The sequence below is a fragment of the Balearica regulorum genome, chromosome 26, assembly GCF_011004875.1.
Source record: "Balearica regulorum gibbericeps isolate bBalReg1 chromosome 26, bBalReg1.pri, whole genome shotgun sequence".
Classification (NCBI taxonomy): domain Eukaryota; kingdom Metazoa; phylum Chordata; class Aves; order Gruiformes; family Gruidae; genus Balearica; species Balearica regulorum.
The window spans coordinates 5925102-5947498 of NC_046209.1; the positions used below are offsets into that span (position 1 = coordinate 5925102).

At 48.6% G+C, this 22397-nt stretch overlaps 2 protein-coding genes across 3 annotated transcripts in view; both read right to left on the reverse strand.

Annotated features, from left to right (window-relative positions):
* HMG20B (high mobility group 20B) overlaps positions 1 to 22397 on the reverse strand; it is a 97097-nt gene that overhangs the window by 25310 nt on the left and 49390 nt on the right. The gene's annotated exons all lie outside the window — the stretch shown is intronic.
* FZR1 (fizzy and cell division cycle 20 related 1) lies at positions 1399 to 21580 on the reverse strand. 2 transcript variants are annotated; one of them, XM_075776280.1, is made up of 14 exons: positions 21476 to 21580; positions 12708 to 12850; positions 11487 to 11612; positions 11187 to 11250; positions 10651 to 10778; positions 10113 to 10195; positions 9508 to 9691; positions 9231 to 9296; positions 8647 to 8749; positions 7784 to 7968; positions 6646 to 6879; positions 6461 to 6565; positions 5521 to 5613; positions 1399 to 4676 (listed from the first exon to the last, which is right to left on the reverse strand). In XM_075776280.1, exons 2-14 carry the CDS (start codon positions 12774 to 12776, stop codon positions 4635 to 4637), a joined length of 1482 nt encoding a protein of 493 aa, XP_075632395.1. In that variant the 5' UTR covers positions 12777 to 12850; positions 21476 to 21580; the 3' UTR covers positions 1399 to 4634. The 2 variants fall into 2 exon arrangements, with proteins under 2 accessions (XP_075632395.1, XP_075632394.1); XM_075776279.1 differs by having other exon boundaries at positions 12708 to 12853.

Consider the following 22397-nt stretch of genomic DNA (forward strand, 5'->3'; position numbering starts at 1 on the left):
CAACCACTCCCCCCACTCTGCACCCCTCCTGCCATCCCCCATCCCCAGGAACGGGCCAGGATGGCAGCAGGACCAGTGGCTTTTACTGGTGGGTGGAGGCTGGTAGTGGAGGAGGCTCCAGGGGCTGATGGCCCCGGGTGGCAGGGGGTGTGCGGGGGGGTGTGTGTCAGGTGTACCCTGAACTGACCCCCAACACCCAGGGCCTCTGGAAACAGAGGGGAAGGGAGTGTGAGGGGGCACAACTGGGTGCCCCAGGCCCTGCAGCCAGCCAGGGCCCCCAGCTCCCACTATACACCATCCCCAGGCCAGGTGTCTCCTGACAAGGAGGGGTCCCCAGCAGGCACAGGGTCCCCAGTGCATGGCAGGGACAATGGGGTCCCACCAGGCCCCATCCTGCAGACACTGGGGCACAGCAGGACTTGCACCCCACAGTCTTGAGCTCAACCCCATCCTGGTCCGGTTGAAGGGCCCTGGGGCTTCCCCTCTACCTCCAAGGTGGGGAAACTGAGGCACTATTTTCTCCTCCCAGTTCCCTGTGCCATCCCTCCCCCACCAGCTCAGCTCCGTACCTGAGGGCAGGGGATCCCACTTCCAGCAGCAAGGGGGTACCGGGGCCTCCTCGTCCCTGTGGCGCAGCTCTGCCCCACAGCATCCCAAGCCCATGGGGCGTGGGGGGGGGGTGTCTTCCAGCACACAGCCTGCTTCAGCAAGGGCGCCTGGCCCAGCCCCTCCACTGTTCTATGCTGGTTGGTGAGGGTGGGAGGGACCTGTTAGTGCTTCAGGCCCCACCAGCAGCACCAGAGCCCCACTGGTAGCCCTCCCTCCTTCACCCCAGGGAAACTGAGGCACAGCCAGGCTGGAGAGGCCACGGCCATGGCACAGGGCTCCCAGGGAAGGGGCAGGGGTTTATCCTCCCCCAGGGAAGGGTCCCAGCTGTACAGGGGCAGCGGAACCTCCATCTCAAGGGTGCTCTGCAGGACCCAGGGTCTGTGCTCCCCCAGCCCCACACCTGGCACTGCCCCCGGCCTCGCTGCAGTCGCTCTGGAGTGAACAGTGCCAGAATTGGCACCGACTCCCCCATACCAAAGTGGGGGGGAGGCTATGGTGGGCTGCACCAGGGCAGGGGCACCTTTGATCCCTTCGTACCCCACACGGGGGAACAGGGGCAGGGCAGGGAGGGCTGGGGCTGCGCCTCCCTGCTTTTCCAGCAGCAGGAAAGCAAACATGAATGGGCAGGCAGGAGCAATAAACTGCAGGCAAGACCTGTGTGAGAAAGCTGGTACCTCCAGAGCCAGGGGCAGCTGCTGTGGGGACGCCCAAGCCTTTGAACCTCAGGGGAGCAGCTCTGGAGTGCCTAGGGGACTCACTGCACCCCTTACCATGAAAAAGCAAGAGACATAAATTCACAACTTGTTTAATGCCAGTTAGATTGCTTTACATGGAAAAGTTACAACACTTTTTTTTTCCACCATATGATGCCTTATATATAACAATGCTACAAGGTCGCAGACTTTATCACACAAACTCTGGGAGGACCTTTTGCTCAACCCGCCCGCATGGTTCAGCACTTACAGGTCACGCACAGAAAACACAAGCTTACATTAGCTTTGCTCTTTTCCCCACTTAACACGCTGCAGCACACTCCAGCCAGCCAACAGTGTCACACCGCTCGCCTACAGGAGCTGAGACACACGCACACACCCACCAACACACACTCTTGCAGTGGAAGACCTGCAGAGAGCACTTCTGGGACTCTGCTCCAGCCTTGGCAGTTGCGAGGAGGGTGGGGGAAGGCATCTGTGCCACGCTTTAATAGCTAAGTCAACCTGAACGGCGCGTTCTCGCTATGCTCGTTAGCCAATGCACTCAGCCACACATCAGCCATGGCTTGGAAATCACTAGCCATCCCTGCCAAGCATGATGAGAGAAGTCACAGTGAGCCAACCTGCTCCCAAGGCAGCTCCAGAGTGAGAAAAGAGAAGTGGTGTGTGCAAGTCCCTGGCAAGATAGGAGCATGATGCAGGGCCAGAGCAGAGGGGGGGCTGTCCCCCCTCTGCAGCATCCTGGGATGCAGCTGGGAGTGCCCAGCTGCAGATGCACTGCCCATCGCCCAGGGATTCCTCTGGGGGAAGCACCCACACTGCAGGGTGAGAGGCAAACCCTCTCCGAACTCCAGCCACCATCCCTGCAGCAGGCCTGGGACAGCAGCGAGTCCCAGCAGCACCACACTTGCCCCATGCCATCCCATGCTCTGGCTGGGCTGCCCGGCTCCCTCCTCCTGCTCCCGAACGGTCACAAACCGGCGTGAAACCATCAGCTGAGACCGCGTGTGTGCCCCCACCCCCACCATCTATTTCTTCCTGGAGGAGAAAGCAGCATCTCCTGGGGGGCCTGTGTCCGGATTCAGGCAGGAGACAATCCATGACAGACAAAACTCACAGCAGCAGCTACCAACCACCTCCACCCCTGGTGTAAACACTCCCCATCCCCTACAACCCAATAGGGCAGTATCACACAGGACAGACACCTGTGACGGACCACCTCTTGCTGCAGGTGGCCTTTCATTTCAGACTGCTCGCCAACTTAATGATCTGACTTAATTTTAACAACTCCTCAGTGCTTTGCCGTGATCCCTCCACCCCATGAAGTTTAACAGTGCCGGTGAACGTAATAAGCAACAGGAGAGGGGCTGGGGGCCATCAGAGGAGTTTTAAACCACACCCCGCGCTCCTGCAGCAGGAACTACAATAAAGTAGTTGCATTGAAACAGCATTTCAGAACTTACATTGAAATTCCATTTCAGAGGCAAGTGAGGCTGTAAGACAAGGATGGGACTGCCGGTTTGGGCTTTGGAGACTCAGCGCTGCCAGCCTGCCGAGGAGCAGCAAGCTCCTGGTACGCGAGCCTCCCGGCACGCGAGGTACCTGCGACAGACAGGGGTAGCACCGAAAGCCTGATCCCAGCCCCGTTACAACGGCACACGTGGTCAAGGCTGTAGTGAACAGAACGGCACCTCGCTGCCCTTCTCCAACCCAGCCTTCCTACACCATGGAAACTCACCTATGGATACCAGTGGCACTGGGGAGACACAGTCTTATTCCTACAGCCACCTCTACAGTCTGGTTTCAGGGAAAGAAGGGGAGGGAAGGAGAGAAAAAGTATTGCCTATGCACTCTACAGAGAACAGGTCAAGGTCTATATATACACAGCCGGGAAAATCCAAACGAGAACAGGAAACAGCACTCGCATCCCAGTGCACAAGAGAGGGCAGAAGGCAGGCAGGAGCCAGGCGCACGGCAGGGAGAGCGTTGGCACATGTACAAAGTAAGACAGGAACAGGCTGCTGCAAGCGTAACAGCTTCTCTTTAAATTAAAAGTAACACGTACACACAAGTGCTTTGCATCACATCCCACAGCACCCATCACACAGGCTCCAAACACACAACACTCTCTTCCCATACATCTTAAAAAAAAACCCAACAAAACAAAAAACCCAACAATAGGTCCCTGGCTTTGATTTGGAGATTAAAAAAAAGCAATACTTCTTCCTTGCTTTAGAAAAAGAACCCCCCTCTTGCCCAGACATGGTGTTTCCCTCCTTCCAGCCAGAAGAGGCCACGCTCCCTCCAAAAAAAAAAAACAGATCCACATGAATTGTTTTGTTTCTCAAATACATCTCAACTGCTTTTGTCCTCAGGAAGACTCCAGAGCAACCAGCCTGCCACAAACAGCACTGTGGGAAGCTCCACATGCATGGAGGTTGTTGTTTGGTTGTAGGGTTTTGTTTTTTGTTTTCTTTTAAAGCCATTGTTTTTCCTCTGTTAACTAAGAGGATCAGCCCAGAACATGCAATAGCAATTTCAGAACTTTACAAATGCGCTCCTTCTGAGGTGGAGCCTCTTCAAGTCTCCTCCAAAGTTTAGAACCCAAAAGTGTATTTGAAGGCAGTTGTTAAGCATGCCAAAAAATCAAGCTGTATTAAGGGAATGACTCTATCAAGTACTACAGTACCTATTTTGGGTGGGGAGGTAAGAAAGGAAAATAAGCAGTTCTCCAGTTTCTTCACGTAATGGGGATGCCAGGCTATAAACAATGCCCTTCGACAATCAGAGAGGCTAACGCCCAGCCTGGAGTCTAGCCCCCTTGCACCAGTTGTATTGAACAAGTCTGCCTGGCTTCTACCTGCAAAGATGCACATCCGAGGAGAGAGGGACCCAGAGCAGCATGTTAAACCTGTTCCCACAGAGGCAGGGTATCTCTCCCAAGAGGGGACAACACAGCAGCCGGGATGGCCTCGGTCCAGTCTGAATGGTCCATGTCATACATGTTCTCTCCAGGACACAAACGTGAGAGTTTGAGGATGCTGGTTTAAACATTTCTCTTGTACCCGTTTCCCTCTGTGAAGGACGAATCCGTAAACCTTTGGCAGTTCCCTCCCCTCCCCAACCCCATCCCAAATACTGCCCAGCATGGTTCACAAGCACATATTTAATTATCATCTGTTGGGTCCATCCTCCAGTCACACTGGTGCTCCCTCCCCTTCTGGCTGATCGTTTGGGGTTCCATGCACACCAAGGTAATGGTTTTATCCTGGTATGTCAGGCTGTAGTCTCCTGGGTCACAGAATATGGGGTTTATCGTATCCTGGTGAAGAGGTTGAGAACAGATACAGACTCCTGACAAGAAAAGACAAAGCAGGTGCTAAATACTCCACAGTTGTGCTGCAGTGTTACTCCATGTGCTTTTCATTTTGTTTTTTTAACTACACCTGCTAATCTGGTGAGGTATCTCTAGCTCAGGGCATGATCTGAGCTCACCATTCAAAGTCCAACACCATAAACATTTCCATGGTTTTTTTCCCCAACTGGTAACAAGGAGCATGGCAGGCGAGCGTGCTGTTCCCACAGCTTTGCAGAAAGCTGTACTTCAGAGCTGTCAGAAACCAGGGGGACCCAGCAGCGAGCAACGCCAGCTCCCCCCAGCTCATTCCTTAAGATGTCTCTGCCATTCTCCACTACCTCTGCCAGACACCCAGAAAAACTCTCAGAGCATTCTGGTACAACCTGCTTTCAGTGATGGCGAGTCATCAGTGGCAGCATCATCCACAATCCCCTTTCCATCCAAGCCACCATTCTGAGTAGTTTGTAAGGAGCTGGGGGATAATCATCTCTGGGGATGGGGTCAGTTCATAGCAGCACGCTGGCAGGGAAAACAGTGGGCTCAGGGTGAGCTCCCTGAAATGCTGCTGTGTTCAGCAGCCCTGTAACAGCCAGGAGAAGGATGTTGTGTCATGCTGCCTTGGGCACACAGAGGCAACCTTTTACTTCATCTGTTGACCACAAATCCCTTTCTATCTTGACAAAGTTTAACCCTTCACTGCATCCAGCCCTCAATCTGCAGGGTATGGCAAAGAGATCAGAGGCAAGGCAGCGTAACAGAACAAACCTGGGCTGAATTCACCCCCAAAGGCTGAGACTCCTGCAGGACGCAGCTGCAGCCACCCACACAACGCATCCTTACCTTTGTCGAGCGAGTTTTACTGAAGACATTCCAGAAGCGCAAGGTTTCATCTCCAGCTCCTGTAACTATGGCCTCACCATCAGGGGACATTGCCTAAGGCCAAGAGAGAGCAACCTTTAGCATCTCTTACATTTTTGAGGTTGAAAACATCTTCATTGGAATACTAGAGAGATTTAACTCTCCTTCCTACTTGGCTGGCGGTGAGAAACCAAACAATTACCTCTGCTTTCACGTGTCTTAGTCTCAGTAGGTGCCAATTCAAGCACTTGCATTTTACTTATGCAGCTATGGAACACATGGGTGGAATTATCATAAAAAGGATTCCTGTGTTAAGAAATCCAAGCCATTTGTAATTGATAATTGACACTATTTCTCCCCAGATTATAAATGTAAGTTAAGGCAGGAAGCGTGATATGGCTGATATTTGCCAGCTCCATTAGTCACCTACATTGGAATCTACCTCACAAAACAGTATCAACGTATTTATCATCTCTGTCATGAAGCCGCTGAAAGCCCTACGTAACAGTAACAAAGGAGGTACGAGATCAATGTAGATTAACTGCACCAAGCATTTTGATGACAAATTAGGAGGACTGAAAGCATCAAACTCATCCCCTGCTGGCAGTCACCACTGAAAAAGCGTACAAGTCTTGAGGGACCAAGAAGAGATGCTTGTGCTTCCTCAGAAGAGTTTTGGCAGGCTTTGCTACTCATTAATAAAGCCTCACATTTCCATAGCAGCAAATCAAAGTTACCCTTGCAGGCAAGGAAACCAGATGCAGAATGTTTGTTTCATTGCTTGCAGCGCAGCATTAATATCTCCACCTAGACTACAGGCAGCTTACGGTGCCACCGGCACTGCGGCTTTGGGTCTTGTCTCAGCACACGTGCCACCAGATAAACAGCTACAGAAGTTTTCAGAGACGTGGTCATCGCTTACCAGATATAAGACTCGGTACGAGTGCCCTGTTAGCTTTGCTACTTGAGTTAATGAGGGGTATTTCCAGACGAGGATCTGGTTCTGCGAGTATCCGTGGGTACTCACCTGAAAGGGGAGAGGGAAACATACATCATGCTTCCTAACACAAGACAGCTTATAGCAGGACTGCACAGGGAGGAACTTACTAGCTCATTGGCGTGTTTTGACCAGGCCAGGTTGCACACTTGCGACCCAGTGTCAATGCACTGCAAAGGCTGCCCAGTGAGCGTGTTCCAGAAGCGTATGCAGCGGTCAGCTGTCCCACCGCCGGAAGCAAGGAGTCCGTGCTGGTGTGGAGACCAGGCGATAGCTTTTACTGCTGCAAGATGCTCTGTGTATTGTTGGACAGGACTCAGGCTGGAGTGATTCCAGACAAGGAGCTGGCAGAGAGGAGAGACGTGATCAAACTTGCGCTGCAGTCATGCATCTGCAACACCCACAAGCCACGATGTCGCACTGGGACTGGTGAGGGTGGCTAGACAACAACATGATTTCCCACAGCTCTGTCCAAGCACACGCATCTCCACTCCACACTCGCAGCCCTGAAGCCAGTCCCACCCTGCCACCACACTCGGCTGAGGAGCCACTCACCTCTCGACCATAAGGAAGCTAACAGTCCCTTAAGTGAAGCTTATGAAGCCAAAGACACAACATTAACATTACTGAACGTGAACTCAAACCCTTCTTTTGTCTTTATGGCTGTATTATTCCAGAACACATTTAGAAATATGCTCAAGTTCATTAGAAGTTATTCTGAGCAGGAGGAACTCGGTACAACCATGCTGTCACACAGACACTGGGCAAATTCACTACCTAGCAACCCGCTCCAAAGGGCTCTGAACACTGCTTCTCCAGAACAGATGCTTCTTCCATATGGTGCTCAGTGAACTACAAGCCTGCATTATAGGTATTAGAACTTACATAGCTCTAAACTAAATCTCCTTCTATATACATAAACATCATTGCAAAAAACTTGACTATACACTACATAAACCAAGTCAGGAAGTACAGCTTAGCAGTGGCTTTGTTGAACTCAAACCCCTGAGTCAAACTATAGATTTAATTAGCAAAATACAGAAGCAAAATTAAATTTGCCTTTTTAATTTTATTAGAGAGAGGAGAGAGAGTAGAAGCTTAGCATGATTTATGCTTGGACAAAGTCCAACAACTGAAACAAAAACCCCTTTCAGAAAGGTTAAACATCCTTAAAGAAAGGGAGTCTGACATTTCTTGGTGAAGATCTAGAGACATTGAGCCTCACATGACTCCTTGGAAGTACTATACCTTATTATCATTTCCTCCAGAGGCCAGGAGCTGGTGGTCTGTAGACCATTTGAGCCCACAGACCTCCTGCCTGTGGCCCTGGAGCCGCCGCTCGGACTGTAGGGGTGGGGTGCGGATGTCCCTCTGAAGGATCATTCTGTCTCGACTCCCAGAAGACAGCTGGTCCGCGTTCCATGCCAAGGCACCTGTAACGCAGGCAGAGCATAAGAATATGTAGTGGGAGTCCTGCAGGAGCAGGTAGGCAGAACACAGCCATCACATTGCCAAGATTTAAAAAAAAAAAAAAGTTAAAAAAAATTAAAAATACCCCAGTGCTTACAGACCTCCTTTACATCCACTGTCTGAAGCCCTAGAATAGCGTACAAAGAAAGATTAACCTGCACAACCTTACTGAAGGTATCACTAATCCCATTGCACAGTGCAGTAAAGCACAGAAATAGAACTGAGAAGGTGCCTTGACTCCCAAAATCTCACTCCAATGTTCAAATTCACAACACCTCCGAGCAAAAAAACAAAAGTCCCTGTAGAATAAGGGAACTGGAAATCTCAGTGTAAAGCAGCCTGCCTGCAGGGCTGAAACCGGAAGCCAGTGGCAGTGAAAATGATGTTGTAACCAAACCTAAAAAGCCTCAGACTTGGAGGAAACACCTGCTGCAATAGTCAAACACCACCACACCCAAGATCAGAACACTACAACTACTAGACGGTAATATTTTGAAAACTGCTCAAGACATAGCAGGGAATAAATATAAATTCTAGTGCTTTTTGAGTTCTGCTATTTCAAGCGGATCTCTTGCTTACAAGAAAAAAGTTCAATCATGAAGAAACGAGACATGTGAAACCTCTGCCTCCCACCTCCTTACCAACTCTGGCTGTGTGCCCCTCTAGCATGGAGAGCTTTTTTCCTGCAGCTGCATCCCAGATCTGTACAAAGCCCTTGTGAGTGCCAACGGCTACCAAGTTACCCTAAACAAACAGAAAACCATGATCAGTAAAGCCAGTAAGTAAAGACAAAGATAAAACAAAAGCTAGAACCTGAGGAAAAGACTTGAGATAAATCCCACAAGATGGAAAGCATCCAGAGTTGTTGCATCTTACATCTTTTCTCTACTGAGAGGGCCAAGCAGCCTGGCTGGAATGTATTTATTGTAGCGTTTATTGTCGAGAGCTGGAGAAACAAACTGTCTCTTTCTCCCTCCCACACCCCTTAGCAAACGTCTTGAGAACCTCAAGATACAAGAGGTTGCTCTCTATCCCCTCTCATCTAGCAGAGAAAAATAGTGCAGACAGGAAAACACATTTGATTTGTGATGCATACAGGGCATTTGGGGAAATACGGGAAAATAACCCAAGAAGTTAAAACCTGTGAGGAAGAGTTATATGGCCGCAATGACAGCGTCTAAATTACAAGCGTTTCAGTTCTCATTGTTGATAATATTATACTGACCCGTTCTGACCAGCCCACAGATGTTACAGAGTCTCCTTCCACAGAGAGATCACACAGCCGGGTTACCTTGAATGTAGGACAGAATGGAATAAGAAACACTTGTTATTGTCATACTACTCTACTAGCTGTCTCCCTCATTAGTACCTACTTTGGGACAGAGCATTACAAGTGCTGAATCCCTCACACAGCATGTTCCATAGCTCTGAAAGACACTATGGCTGGAGAAAAGACCTACAGCAACAAGTACTTCACTCTCCAGGCATGCATGATCATTTACCTGGCTAGTACAAGCACTCCACAGGTAAACACAAGTCCCAAGGCCAACACTGAGGACGTTAAGAGAGGACCAGTCCACCAGGTTCAGGTAGAAATCGTCCTGCAGCTCTGGGGCATCCAGCACTTTGAAAGGAATCTTTGAGATTTTCCGAGTTGGTTTTCGAGGTGATCTTAGCAGCTTCTGACTGTTTACAAGAACAGATATAAAAACAACTATAGGATCTTGCACATCACAGCAGATGGTAGACACAGATGTAGCCACTCTTTAAAGCATACCTGCATTTCTAAGAAATGCACAAACCAAGAGCCACAAAATTCTTTCCAGCAGGTAAGACTGGAAGGAATTAGGTTCCACTTCTGTAAAGAAGCTAGGTAACAAAAAGGTAAACTGACTACTGAAAGTTGGCCAAGACATGTTCAGTATCTAGGCAGGTTGGATGCCTGCAGAAATTTAGACCTTCACCATCCATACTTATTATCTCCCCAGATTTCCAAAACTAATTCACATAGCAGTTTTGGGTACCTTAGAAAGAAGCCCTAGAGAACCTCACTGAATCCTCTGTCCCAACCCTTCTCTTCTCACAGTCTGTGGAGAATCAGTATTACCTTTTGTTGCTGACAGGAGACAGGGAATACGGTGAGACCTCATTGCCATCATCTGGACTAGAGCGTTTTGTGCTGAGCGAGTACTGCGTAAAGAAGACACATCTAGTAAGAACCTCAGCGTGCCCAAGACCTAAGGGATCACTTGCAACACGCACTAATGCCTGATGCCTAGCTAACTCCAACACCCACAGTCAGATTTTCCAAACTTTTCAGTTCCTCCCTTTCCCAGGTGCTCTGGAATCTCATAAAAACAACTCATCTCCACTGAAGTCCAAAAGCTTGATTTGGTCATTTACCATGCTGTCCCAAGCTTGGTTCCAACTCTGTTTCCCTGCCAGTATAGCAGTAGGAAGTACATAGCTTGCTGTAGATACTTAGGTTCTCTTTACAGGCCACCAAATTTTGTTATCAACAGCTTATCTTAGTCAAGCCACAACACTAACTCACTCGCACTAGGAGCTCAGCAGAACTGTGTGCTTTGTTCCTGTGACGCACACATGCAACCTCCACTGGTTTTAATGCAAAGTAACCAACTTACAGTGAAGAGAGACTTCTTCTCTGGGGTGGATGGCTGCAGCCTCCTGTCTTCCGTCTGTGGGTCTTGCACTTTCTCGATTCCTGCTCCTAAGAGTTCATTCTTCAGCAAGGCAGAGTAAGCAAGGCCATCTGCAAACCCAAACAAGTGCTGAGGCAGAGAACTCGGAAGCAGCTCTGTAGGGAGTGGCAGGATCACGTCTGCCTGACTTGTACATTCACAGGGCCTCTTAATAAGCCTGGGGCCCCAGTCTGGAATCAAGATTAGCAGCAAGCTTCCCCTTGTTCCATTCTATCAGGAAAGTGCTTCCATGGCACAATAAATCAAGGGATACAAATAGCCTCTCGCCTCCCAGATGCTCATCAAAAGCCTATTGAGGTGACCCGGTATTCATTCTCGTAATGTGGGCATTTCCTAAAACACCAGCACGAGTTTTTGCACAAGCACAAAAGTGCTAGTGTTCCCTTGATTTCCAAACTTGTTAACAGTTTGAAATAAAAGCTATAGGCATGGCATACGTGGTCAAAAGGTGGTCTCACCTTTGCCATTGTCTGATGTAGCATCCTTTGCTTTTCTGTTTTGACTTGGTGATTTTTCGTTTTCCTGAAAGGGAGAAACATGCTATTACCATAGAGAAACCTCATGATGTATGGTAAAATAACAAATGAAGAAGTCGCCTGGCCCACAGGGACAGCCTGCTTGAAGACATGCATTCAAAGGAACTCTTCTGAGGCAGCAGAAGACCATGATGCAGAAGACAAGCAGAGCAATTATGCCAGCCAAAACAAAATGCATCATTTTCTTAGTTCCAAGACTGAACTGTAGGGAACAAAACTTACATTTATTCTGTGGAAGTTGATGCTCCAGTTAGCCCCAGCTCTTGAGGGAATGAATCTGTCACCATGCTTACTAGGAGAAGACATTGGAGAATTGGAAGGTGTCAGGGTTCTTCTCATCTCTGCTACCTGAATTAAAGAATAAAAGACACACACAAGAACAAGTGTTGATGACGGCAGGGGCCTGAAAAACATCGGTGAGGTCTTGTCAAAGCTGAATATGCCTAAGTAGGAGAGCCAAGCATTAGTTTATCCCCTTAACAGAATTAGTAAGCACATCAGAGTCCAACTGTCATGGGAATTTCTGTCAAAAGAGACAAACAGCCTTTCTCACTGCTCCTTCTCAAGCTGACATGGTCAAGGCAAACATGTAGAAGGCTGGAGAGGGGCAGACTGCTTGCAGGGTAGGCAGCAGATGATTCTTCAACTGCAATCACATTCCTTTTCATGGAATAATTATGTTGGAAAGGACCCCAGCTCATAACAGAGTGAATTTCTAAGTTACATTGAAGGTCACAGCCTCATCCAGCTGAGTTTTCAGCATCTCCAAGGACAATGACCCCACAAGCTCCCTGTTGCAGCATCTGGATGCCCTCACTGTGAACATTTTTCCCTAATATCTAACTGGAATTCCTTGTTGCATCCATTGCCTCTAATCCTTCCACTGTGTACCTCTGAAGAGATTCTGACTCCATTTTCTCTATAACCACCCACCAGGTAGTTGAAAGCACCAATTTCATCTATCCTGAGCCTCATCTTCTCCACGCTGAGCAACACAGGTCTCAGCATCTTCCTGCTCCAGCCCCCTGACCATCTCGGAGGCTTCCGCTGGACTTGCTCGGTCTTGTCAAGCCCTACAGTTGGTTTGTTTTGCTTGTTAGCCCCCAACTTTTTACGTTCCACAAGTACTTACTGAGATTATTTAGTAAAGAGGCATTACTGAGCTACCTAAAAATATCTTAACTCCTTTTTGCAACATCAACTGAGTTTATATATTCAAAAGCTTTGGTTATTATATTATATTTTGGTTTTTATATTCAAAAGTTATTTGGTTGTTCCTTGAACAGCTCAGGAACTCACACCTGCTCACAGCCCAACAAAAGACTAAGGTTTGCTTCAAAGAGGTCCCATATCTTTCAAAAGCCTGTGACTGTTTTCACTTGAGCAAGACAGACAACTTAATAGCCAGACTAAGACCATTTAGCATAGCCCATTTGTACTTACGCAAGGCATTGTGTTTTCATTCTGTATGTTGATTTGGCGTAGGAGACGCCTCTCATAATCCTGATCCATGGTGGAAAGCAGAGGGGCTAGGGAGTTCAGCAGGCTCAGGAATTTATGTTCATGAAGTCCAGGCAGTAATTAGTCTGCTGCAACAGACAGGGGAAGAAACCCATCAAAATATTACACCCCTTTACATAGAAGCAGCCTCTTCACAATCTCCCAAGCCTGTTCTTTAAGCTTGAGACCCCTTTTCCTATCCTATTGCTATCAAACTTGTGTGATACAGCACAGGGCTGCTAATGAAAGTGTTTTTCTGTATTATTGCCCTCGGTTGCTGATTTGTACGAGCAGGCAACCAGCATTTTGTGTCTGACAGGACCTCAGCAGGCAACCACCACAGCTGGAACAGAGACTTCGATACTGGAAACCAGGCTGTTCGTATGAACTGCAGCAGCACAGTTTAGGCAAGCCTTCGGTACCCAGGCACGGAAAAGCCAGACACTTACAGCCTACCCCATCCCAGACCTCAGGCCAGAGGCACGACAGCAGCACACACCATTGTGCTGAAGCTCCTTGGGATACTTTTAGCCATGCGAGAAGTATTGCTGTTTTAGTACCACACACTGCAGGAACACAGGCGACTATGGACTCAGTAGCCCCCCGTGTTAACATTCAATATCTGATGCCCATGCTGTCCCAAATATTCATCTTGGCTAGCATAAAGTCAGCCTGCTTCTGGCTATCCAGTCCATAAGCAATGTTAAGCATCTTTGAAGTATATGTTTTAGGACAGGGCTGCTTCACAGCTTAGATTTGGCTGGCTAAATTACAACATGCATCAATTAAAAAAAAAAAAAAAAGGTTAGCTAACACTTTTGTGAGGTTACGTAGTCACAGCCCTTCTCCAAGCTCTGAAGGGCGCAGACCAGCATCGTTAGTGCCCAACCTCCCCAATTGACACACATCTCATGCTTTGTCCGCAGCTCACAGTGACACAAAAACGCCAGCGCCAGAAGGGACATGTGCCAAGCTGGTCTTTCAACCCAAGATAAACATCTCCAAAGGGAAAGGTGGAATCTAACACGCACGCCACACAAAAAAATCCCCACAATACACAGGCATCTGGAAGCTGTGCAGAATGTAAAGAGATTTTCATTTGCTGTTACTGTATAAACATTTTCGGCATCTGGCTGGAATCCCGGCTACACAAACGGAGTTGCCTCAAGATACAAACTTGTGGCAAAATCCGGAAGGCAACTGCACCGACAAAGCCGTGCTGGGACAAAGCTGTACAGGGACAAGCTACACACTGCCACGCTCAGGGCCTGCCACAAACTGCCTTCAGCTTCCTCTGCCAGCGGGTAAGGTTTGCTGTCAAAAAGTTTACCTCCAAGAACAGAAAACCTACCCAGGGTTTATCGTTAAAAATTGGAGGTAAGTTACCAAACTAACAGAGGTATAGCAGCACATGCTGTAATACAGCGAGATATGATTAAGTATTACAATATTCTATGCAATTAGCTTGAAAGCAAGATAAAACACACAAACTCTGGACTACAGTCAGATTAGCTAGCAGAGCTACTTTCCTTTTAACTAAGCTGCTTATGAGTACTGAAACTTGTACTTCTTACAAATGCTGACATGCAGAGGCCTTTACTTCCATGCCATTAAGCACGCCAACACTTTTACAGGAGCATCCCTGAAATAGAGCTGCGCTGTGTCTGAGTACACCTGCTTACCTCTGCCACCTCCTCCCCCAAGCTTTTCTCTTTAATACATTCCTCCCATATGTTCTTTCAGAGGTAAAACTGGAGAAAACTACCAAATTTAACAGTAATCAGCTTTCACCAGATGAAGAGTCGGAGATGGCATTATTGTGAGGGAAAAGTTAGAAAAATCTGTGATGTTATTAACGAAGGAGATTAAAAAAAGAATAGTGCATCCCATGGAGCATGATCAGCTGGGGAACACCACACACTTGAAGCGTCCTCCCAAAATGGCTCAGCACAGTATTCATGAGATCTAGATCCAGTTACACAGAAACGTGACATTTTTCATTCTGGATATGAGGCATTTTCGCTTTTAGAGCTTTTCATTTGAGTTCCCACCCGTACAAATTTCAACTACAACTTCTAATCAGAAATACAGCATACGCAGAGCTAACAACAGGAAAGATGGCATAAGCAGAACTAGTAATAATACTAATAAGGCCCAAACAACCTTTTCCAGGCTTCAGATGCTTCAAAATAAAGCATCAACATAACATTAATTGCATTTGAATTACCAAGACATCTTCTACCCCTTTCGGCCTCATCTAAATTTGGAAATATATTCAGTTTTTACATTTAAAAATTATCCTGCCTTTCACATTCTCAGAGTCTCTCACTTTCGTCAGCACCTCTCATGTTTAACACTCACTCAATTACCTTCCAGTTTTAAGAAGGCCACAAACAATTTCTGGAGAAAAAAAAAGGGTCAGGGATTGTCCAGCTCTTGATCTGTCCAGGTAGGTCACGTCTTGACTTGACAGAGCCAACACAGCCTACATTTGTTACCCCAACTTCATCACTTGCTGAAAAATCCAAATAGGTACAGGCTGCCTCTCAAATGACAGAGAGACAATTTGGCAAAGCAACTGCGTTCATTTCCCTGCCGACCCTGGCGTTCTGCATGCTGGCTTATTAAAAACAGATCCATACCAAGAAAAAATATTTAAGTATTTGAATACATTAAGGTTGGGTCAATAAAAAACCCAGAACACGCTTGTTCAGCACCGTAACTTTGCCTAGAAGTACTGTTCTGAAAGTAATGTGAACTGTGATAAAATCCAGCCAATTCAAGGATAGGACATAAGGTGCACGAAGAGAATAAAGTCAGTCAGAATACAAATTCTTCCCTAGGAATCAAAAAAATTCCACCTAAACCTACCATTCTTCTCCATGCATAAACTACATAATTAGTAACAAAATAGTATCCAAAAAGAATAGGCAACACACATTGCGCCTCAAGATCTTTTATTTCTTCAACTAAGAACTTACAGTCCGCAAACTCCCAGTCCTTATGGCAAAGCCTTTCTTACTTGCTTCAGGGGAAATGGAAAACCCACTCACTTCCCACGGACAAATTTAGAGTTGGCAAAAGCCTACCCAAAACCAGAGATGCTGCCTTCTCTTTGGGCCTGTATGCAACGGCACAGGTTTTGAGGTAAAAACATATTACTCAGGCACTGAATACTTACAAGCTCTCAGGAAGAACCCCGTAATTTACCAAGGGGAAAAGGATGGAGTAAACAAGTACTCAGTCCTCCAAGTCATGAGCAGCAAGATTTGAAATCAAACCCAGATGTCCTGCTTCCCCAAAGCCAAAGTTTTCATCTTCCAATGATTTATCTGGAACCCATTACTACACAACACCTGGCAACAGAAACGGCAGTCCATCTATCCATGCCGGCTGGAGCCCCACACCTCCTTGTGCCAACTCTGGCCCTTGCCAGACCACGCCACACACTTGTTTGGCTCACCAATATGACAGAAACACCTAATTTGGCCCCAAAGGGCAGATATTTTCTGCTGGTTTAGTAAGCAGCACCTCGGCCTCAACCTGGAGTATCGTTAAGAGTATTCCAGTTATGGATTCTTCTATTTCCCAGACTTTTGAACAAGTTGTAAGGTAAAAAACAACCTAAAAAGCTAAGCATTTTTGTTATGTAGTAGTCAAGCCTATTACAAATGCATCCAGAATGCTAAAGTGAACATCGACAAGGAGCAGGATACTTTGCTCTTGGCCAACCTGAAGTACAGCTCGTCCACATTTAACCCAGCGGAACAGAGTTTACATATTATGCCAAACCACCAATCCTTTTAAGTAACTAGCCTCCTTTCAAAAACAGCAGTAGCACAAAAAGCTAGAGCCTTGTGTAAGTTTTACCAATATTCACCTTTTTAAAGCTATAAATATGCAACTTCTTATCCTTTTTAAAGCTATAAATATGCAACTTCTTATCCAGCAATTTACTAAGGTCTAAGTGTGAAAACCATTTATAAAATTAACCATTTACAAAAGTAACCCCTATACAATGGAAGCAGGTAAAGCTTTATTTCAAAACAAAATACAAACTTTGCTGAGGCAAAGCCACTCATCAAAGACGACTGTTCCCAACTAGGTATTGCAGAGACTACACTAACAGCAATGACAAAATTACTTCGGTGTTACGGTGACAGACAAGATCTCCACCCTTCAGCCTCGCTCTTGAAGGCTGCAGAGAGATTCAATGCTCCACCAATAAACCAAGCTGCTGTATTACTGCAAGAACCATCACATTGCACCAGTGTATTTCAGAGCATAATATGTAGGTGACTACTCATCACTGAAGGTCCTGCAAAAATCCGTGTTATTTCTGCCTTTCCAAAGCATCCTGCAAACAAGCACCTCCTGCTCAGGGAGCTCACGAGCCCCTTCATACACTCAACTCGCTACCATCAGCTCTAGAATGCCCCTATTTTAAAAACGCCAACTTTTAGGTGACCAGCAATAGGCACAAACTGAATTCAAGTTTGATTTGAAAGGCAAAGCGGCTCAAAGGCACAACCGAGATACTGTTTTCATCTCTTGTCTGTATTCAGCCTCCCAGTTTGTAACAGTACTATAGAAGCTCGAGATGGTGCACTTCCATATTAAGCTTAGGAGACCGATGCAATCTGTGCCTATTTTCACCTCCAGTATCAGAAAATATCACCCTGCCCTCACAGGCGAAGGCCCGACCTGTAATTCAGATTGGAGGTGACAAATGTTCGACTTTCTGCAACTCGCTGCACCTCAACCTGCACTCACAGACAAGCTGCAAGATTTCCCACAGCCCTCCAAGTCAGCTTTTGAAGCTAATTTGAGGCTTTGTGCCTACCTTTCCAAAGCAATGTAGAGTCCTACCAAGATGACAGAGGAACTCTGACCAGCAAACCGCAGGGCAACGGCGCTAATTTAGGACACTCAGGTCGCAGAGTGCTGCAGGAAGGCTGTGTGAGCCAAGGATGAAGTAATCACATACATGGCACAGACTTCCACGCACCAGCAGAAACTCAGGGTCATAACACCTTCAGGAAACAGCAAAAACTCTGCCTTTGGAAGAGCCTTTACTAAAAATAAACATTCCCCTCCACTAATAAATCTTCTCAGTACACCATTACAAGCCCAAAAGTTTTTCACTGGGATTTTCATGCACAAAATAGTTGCTCCAGGAAGTCTACCAAAAACATTGCTACTGCTGCCTCTTCTACATGGATGATGCTCAGATAGTACCATGGCTTTCAGCAAAGATGTTTTTCCTAAATATCCCTTCTCTCCACAACTGGAAGAAAAGAAGGGAAGCTGACAGAGTCAAGCCTGCTGTGCCACACTCAGAAGATAAATGCACTTGAGTCTCAAGTTTAAAGTGTGATGGTCTATTAGAGATCAGACTATCAGAGACGGCAGCCCCCTCCGCTGCTGAATCCACGTGGCGGCCAAGCCCCTAACTGAGAGGTTGCCAATTTTGCTTCATACAGCTTTTAATAAGTTAGGAGAATTGTAGGTTTGTTACTTTACCTTTATAGATGATGTTTTCATGCAATACACATCTCTCTGCAGTGTACAGAAGTCTGTTAGGAGCGCACGGTTTATCTAAGCAGACGTGACAATCACGTACTCAGCAGAGGATTTCTCAGAAAATCACCATCATTAAAACTCTTTTTATTGCCTGCAGGTAGTGATTATTTCATCTTTTCACCATGCTGCTCCGTAAATAAGAGGGCCACGCCTGCTCCCAGGGAACCCGAAATAATGTACAAAGTCTTCAGCAGTGCAGGAAGCCATACGCTGGGAAACACAGAGAGTGTGAAAACATAACGCATGCTCAGTGAGCAGTCATCTCTGCGTCACCTCTTGCCAGTGGGTCAAAAGGCAATCTCTGCATCTAATTAACAGAAAGTCTCATAAGAGGTTCATCTATTACGAAAACAAAACAAGTAAGAGGCAGGAGAAAAAACACTCTCCAGTTTTAGAGATGAAATAATTAGCAAAGGTACCTGGGTTAAACATCGTTTGAACACGTCTTCCTTTCCGGTTGTTAGAAAGGCTCGATTAAAGCTCTGAAGCCTGAGTTAAAGATCAGGTTTAGCTCTGTCAGATCACGCTTGAGAAATAACAAGTGCTGAACAAGTTCTGCTGCTCCCATTTGCTCCGCTGCTCCCGCAGATGTAATGAAACAGGTTCCTGCTGGCCATGCCTTTGCGCTCGGGCAGAGCGGGTGCGAAACGCTATCCTTTTCTGCAGGTGCTAGAGGATAATACATGGGCTGGGGAAGGCGCCGGGTACAATTTCCTCAAGTTGCTACTTGACAAAGAAGGTATATGTATTAGCCTCACCACATTCTGCTTTGAGATTTCACTTCAGTCCATGATGCAACCCATGCCAAACTGATATGCCTGGATGCTGCTACCCCTCCTGACTCGTGAGGGGGAGGGAGCGATCAAAGAGAGAGAGAAAAAAAAAAATTCACTCCAATTCCTCCGTACTACCTTGCCACCAAATCTCCCCTCGGACACAAGAGCTGAGCTACTGGCAGTCGCTGGCCAAGGAAGCAGAAGGCAAGTTGCAGCAACAGCCCTTCTGTTTGCATTGCCACCTGATGGGAGTTTTCCCCACATAAAGACACATTTTGGACAAGTCATTGGACAGACAGGAGAAACAGAGGTTCTGCTTTTGGCTGCTCACCAACCAGCATGTGATGGCGCTCATTTTGGTGATTACCTAGAAGATATTTAGTCATTTATTTATTCTGCACACCGCAAAGTGTTTAGTAAGAAGGAAGTGGGAATGGACAAAGTACGTGGGCCCTAGGGATACAGGGTCTTTATAAGGTGGAGTTTGTCCATGTTAGGCATTCTAGACTCAAAGAGAACTTAAGAGTACAGGGAAGCACAAGAGAAAGGCTACTGTATGTATCTCGTAACATTTTACAGAACCTTCAGGGCTTTTTTTGTTTGGTGGTTTGTTTTGGGTTTTTTTTGTAGTTTATACACTCTGTCTGAGCACGCCAATTTTTCATAAAGCTATTAACTTCAATAACATTGTTTCCCTTCAAAAAAATAAGAAATTCAAATATGATTGTCTGATTATCTTACATCTCAAAACAGAGTACCAACCAAAAGCATCAGCTCTAGATAAAAGGTCTGCTTTATCGGAAGCCTTATCAGAAGTCAGTGCACTAAAAGCCAAGATTAAAAATTCACCAGCAGCCTCATCCACGGAGCTTTACTGAAAGGGCCAGGTGATTCAAAAGTCTGCTTCATCTTCACATTTAAGCTGCTGAAGGTGCAATGGTGGCCCTGGTCAACTCACAAAAGAAAGTTGTACAATTTAGAAAAAGCAACAGCTTCACTCAACAGACCCAGAAAATTCTGCTTCTGTCATAATAATGATAAAATAAACATCAGTCTTTAATATGAGATGTTGTTGCCAGCAGCGTAGTTGCTCTGTGAAGAACCTTTGGCACAAAATACTAGGCTAGCATCATTAAACAGATTAACTCAGTAAGAATCAGCACTTCACAAGAAAATGAGCACGCCTTCAAGAGAGCTACAAATCAAGGGAAAAAAATAAAGTCATCCACGCAATAAAGCCTACAACACCTTTCACAGATGGCTCCAGCATGACCTAACAGACCTCTTTAGGTCAGTCACTTCACTGACTCTTCCAGCAGAATGCCTCTCACCACCCATGGAGGATGCTTGGTTCACACTTTTAAGACCTCAAGCCTGTAACTTGCATACTACCTCCATTTGTGAAACGTCAACACCACATTAAAAAACCCCTAATGAAAGACACAGTGATATTTAGCTCCCTCAGAGCCTCAAAACCCATCAGATGGACGACGGCACATCACCAACTCGTGCTGCAAACAAACAAGTGACTTCGGATAAAAGTTTCTGTCGCCACTTGGTTATTCACTTTAGTACTAGAGCCCACGCCACAAAAAAATCTCACGTACCATCCATGTTACCGATTTGATGAAGAAACCGAGAATTAGTGAAGACCCAGCAGCTGAACTAGCCCTTGGCTCTCCTCACGCCTCTCCAAAGAGGGTCAAGCTGAACGAATAGAGGGTCTACGGCAAGAGCTTTTAGCCGCTTTGGATAGACACGGGCTACACGAGCCCCCGGGGGGTCCAGAGGCATGACGTCCATCCAGAAACGCGTCCGATGCAAGAAGAGCGTTAGGGCACACGGGCTCCTCAGGGCAGCCGCAGCAGTAACGGCGGCACAGCCCGCCTCAGCCCGCACGCCGCGCTCCGAGGGGTCCCGAGCACAGCGGCAGCGCAGCCCCATCCTGTCAGGTCTGACAAAGCACCATAAAATCGCGGGGGGGGGGGAAAGGCGCTCCCGAGGAGCGACGGGCACTGCTCGCAAACCGCCTCCGGCTCCGGACACGGGGCAGGCCCAAACACCGGGAGGCCGCTGCCCTCCCCCACCGGCCACCCTGCGGGGCCCGAGCTCGGGCCAGGATCCCCCGGCAGCACCCGCGGAGCGAGGGCACCCCCAGCCGGGCTCCGAGCCGCGCCGGGCAGCGGCTGCCTCAGCCCAACCCAGCCCAACCCCGCAAGCCGGGCCCGCCCCGCCCGGCCCGCCCCGGGCCACAGGCCCGCACCACCAGGAGGAAGGGGCAGGAACCGGCCACAGCTCGCCCCGCACCGCCGTGACACCGGCCCGGGGCCGCGGCCCCGCCGCCCGCCCTACCTGCCCGGCCGGCCCGGCCCGGCCCCGCTCCGCCTCCTCCTGTCAGTCTCCGCCGGCCCCAGCGCTGCCCAATATGGCGGCCGCCCCCGCAGCGCTCCCCCGCCCGCTGGCCCCGCCCCCGCGCGCGGCACGACGGGAGCGCGCCCCGCCCTCCCGTTCGAATCAATACAGGAAGCGGCGGCGCGCGGCGCCATGGCAACGGCCGCGGCCCGCCCGGCCCCGCCCCCTCCCTCCCCATGACAACGACCCCGGGGAGCGGGGGGGAAGGGGCAGAGCCTGACGTCACCTTTCAGCACGGTGACGTCATGGCGGTGAGGGGCTTCCTGAGGTGAGGGAACGAGCCCTCCTCACCTCTCCCCGCCGCGAGGCCGCAGGCCTGGGCCTGGGTGCGGACGTGGCGGCTCTCCTCCCGGTGCGGCCGGCCCAGCTCGGCCCCGGCTCGGTGGGCGAGCTCCGGGGGGCTGCGGGACGCCGGCGAGCGACCGGGGTAGCCCAGCGGCAGCGCAGGGCTGGGTTTGGTTTGGCGGGAGGCGGCCGTTTGAAGAGCAGTTCCCGGCGAGGCTCAGGGCTGCCGCCTGCCCCGAGCCCCGTGTGCGGCCGTCGCTCCCGCTCAGCGGCTGGGAAAACCCTCCCGACCGCGCTCAGCAAAGCTGTGCCCGGCGCAGCTGGCACCCGAGCTCGGCCATGGCTCCGAGAGGGCAGTGAGCGCGGCGGCCCAAGGAGCCGCTCCCAGCCCAGGGCCAATGCCGGCCGGGGGGGGGGGTCTCGCCATTCCCAACGCGGCGCCTGTATGAGGGCTGGCCTGAGCTGCGGCCCTCGCCTGCTCTGCACGCCCCTCTGCCCGGGCTGGCTCTGGTGGGGCTCCGTGCGTTTATTGCGGGTCACGGGAGGTGGAGGATTCCATCTCCGCAAACCGTGTCTA

What these genes read in the sequence shown, in the direction of transcription:
- FZR1 (XM_075776280.1), bottom strand. Translation starts at nt 12,776, where the DNA reads ATGGATCAGGATTATGAGAGGCGTCTCCTACGCCAAATCAACATACAG. An exon ending in ATGAAAACACAATGCCTTGC is followed by an intron (nt 11,613 to 12,707) that starts GTAAGTACAAAT and finishes TCTTTAATTCAG; the next exon opens with GTAGCAGAGATGAGAAGAAC. An exon ending in GGGGCACACAGCCAGAGTTG is followed by an intron (nt 7,969 to 8,646) that starts GTAAGGAGGTGG and finishes CCTGCGTTACAG; the next exon opens with GTGCCTTGGCATGGAACGCG.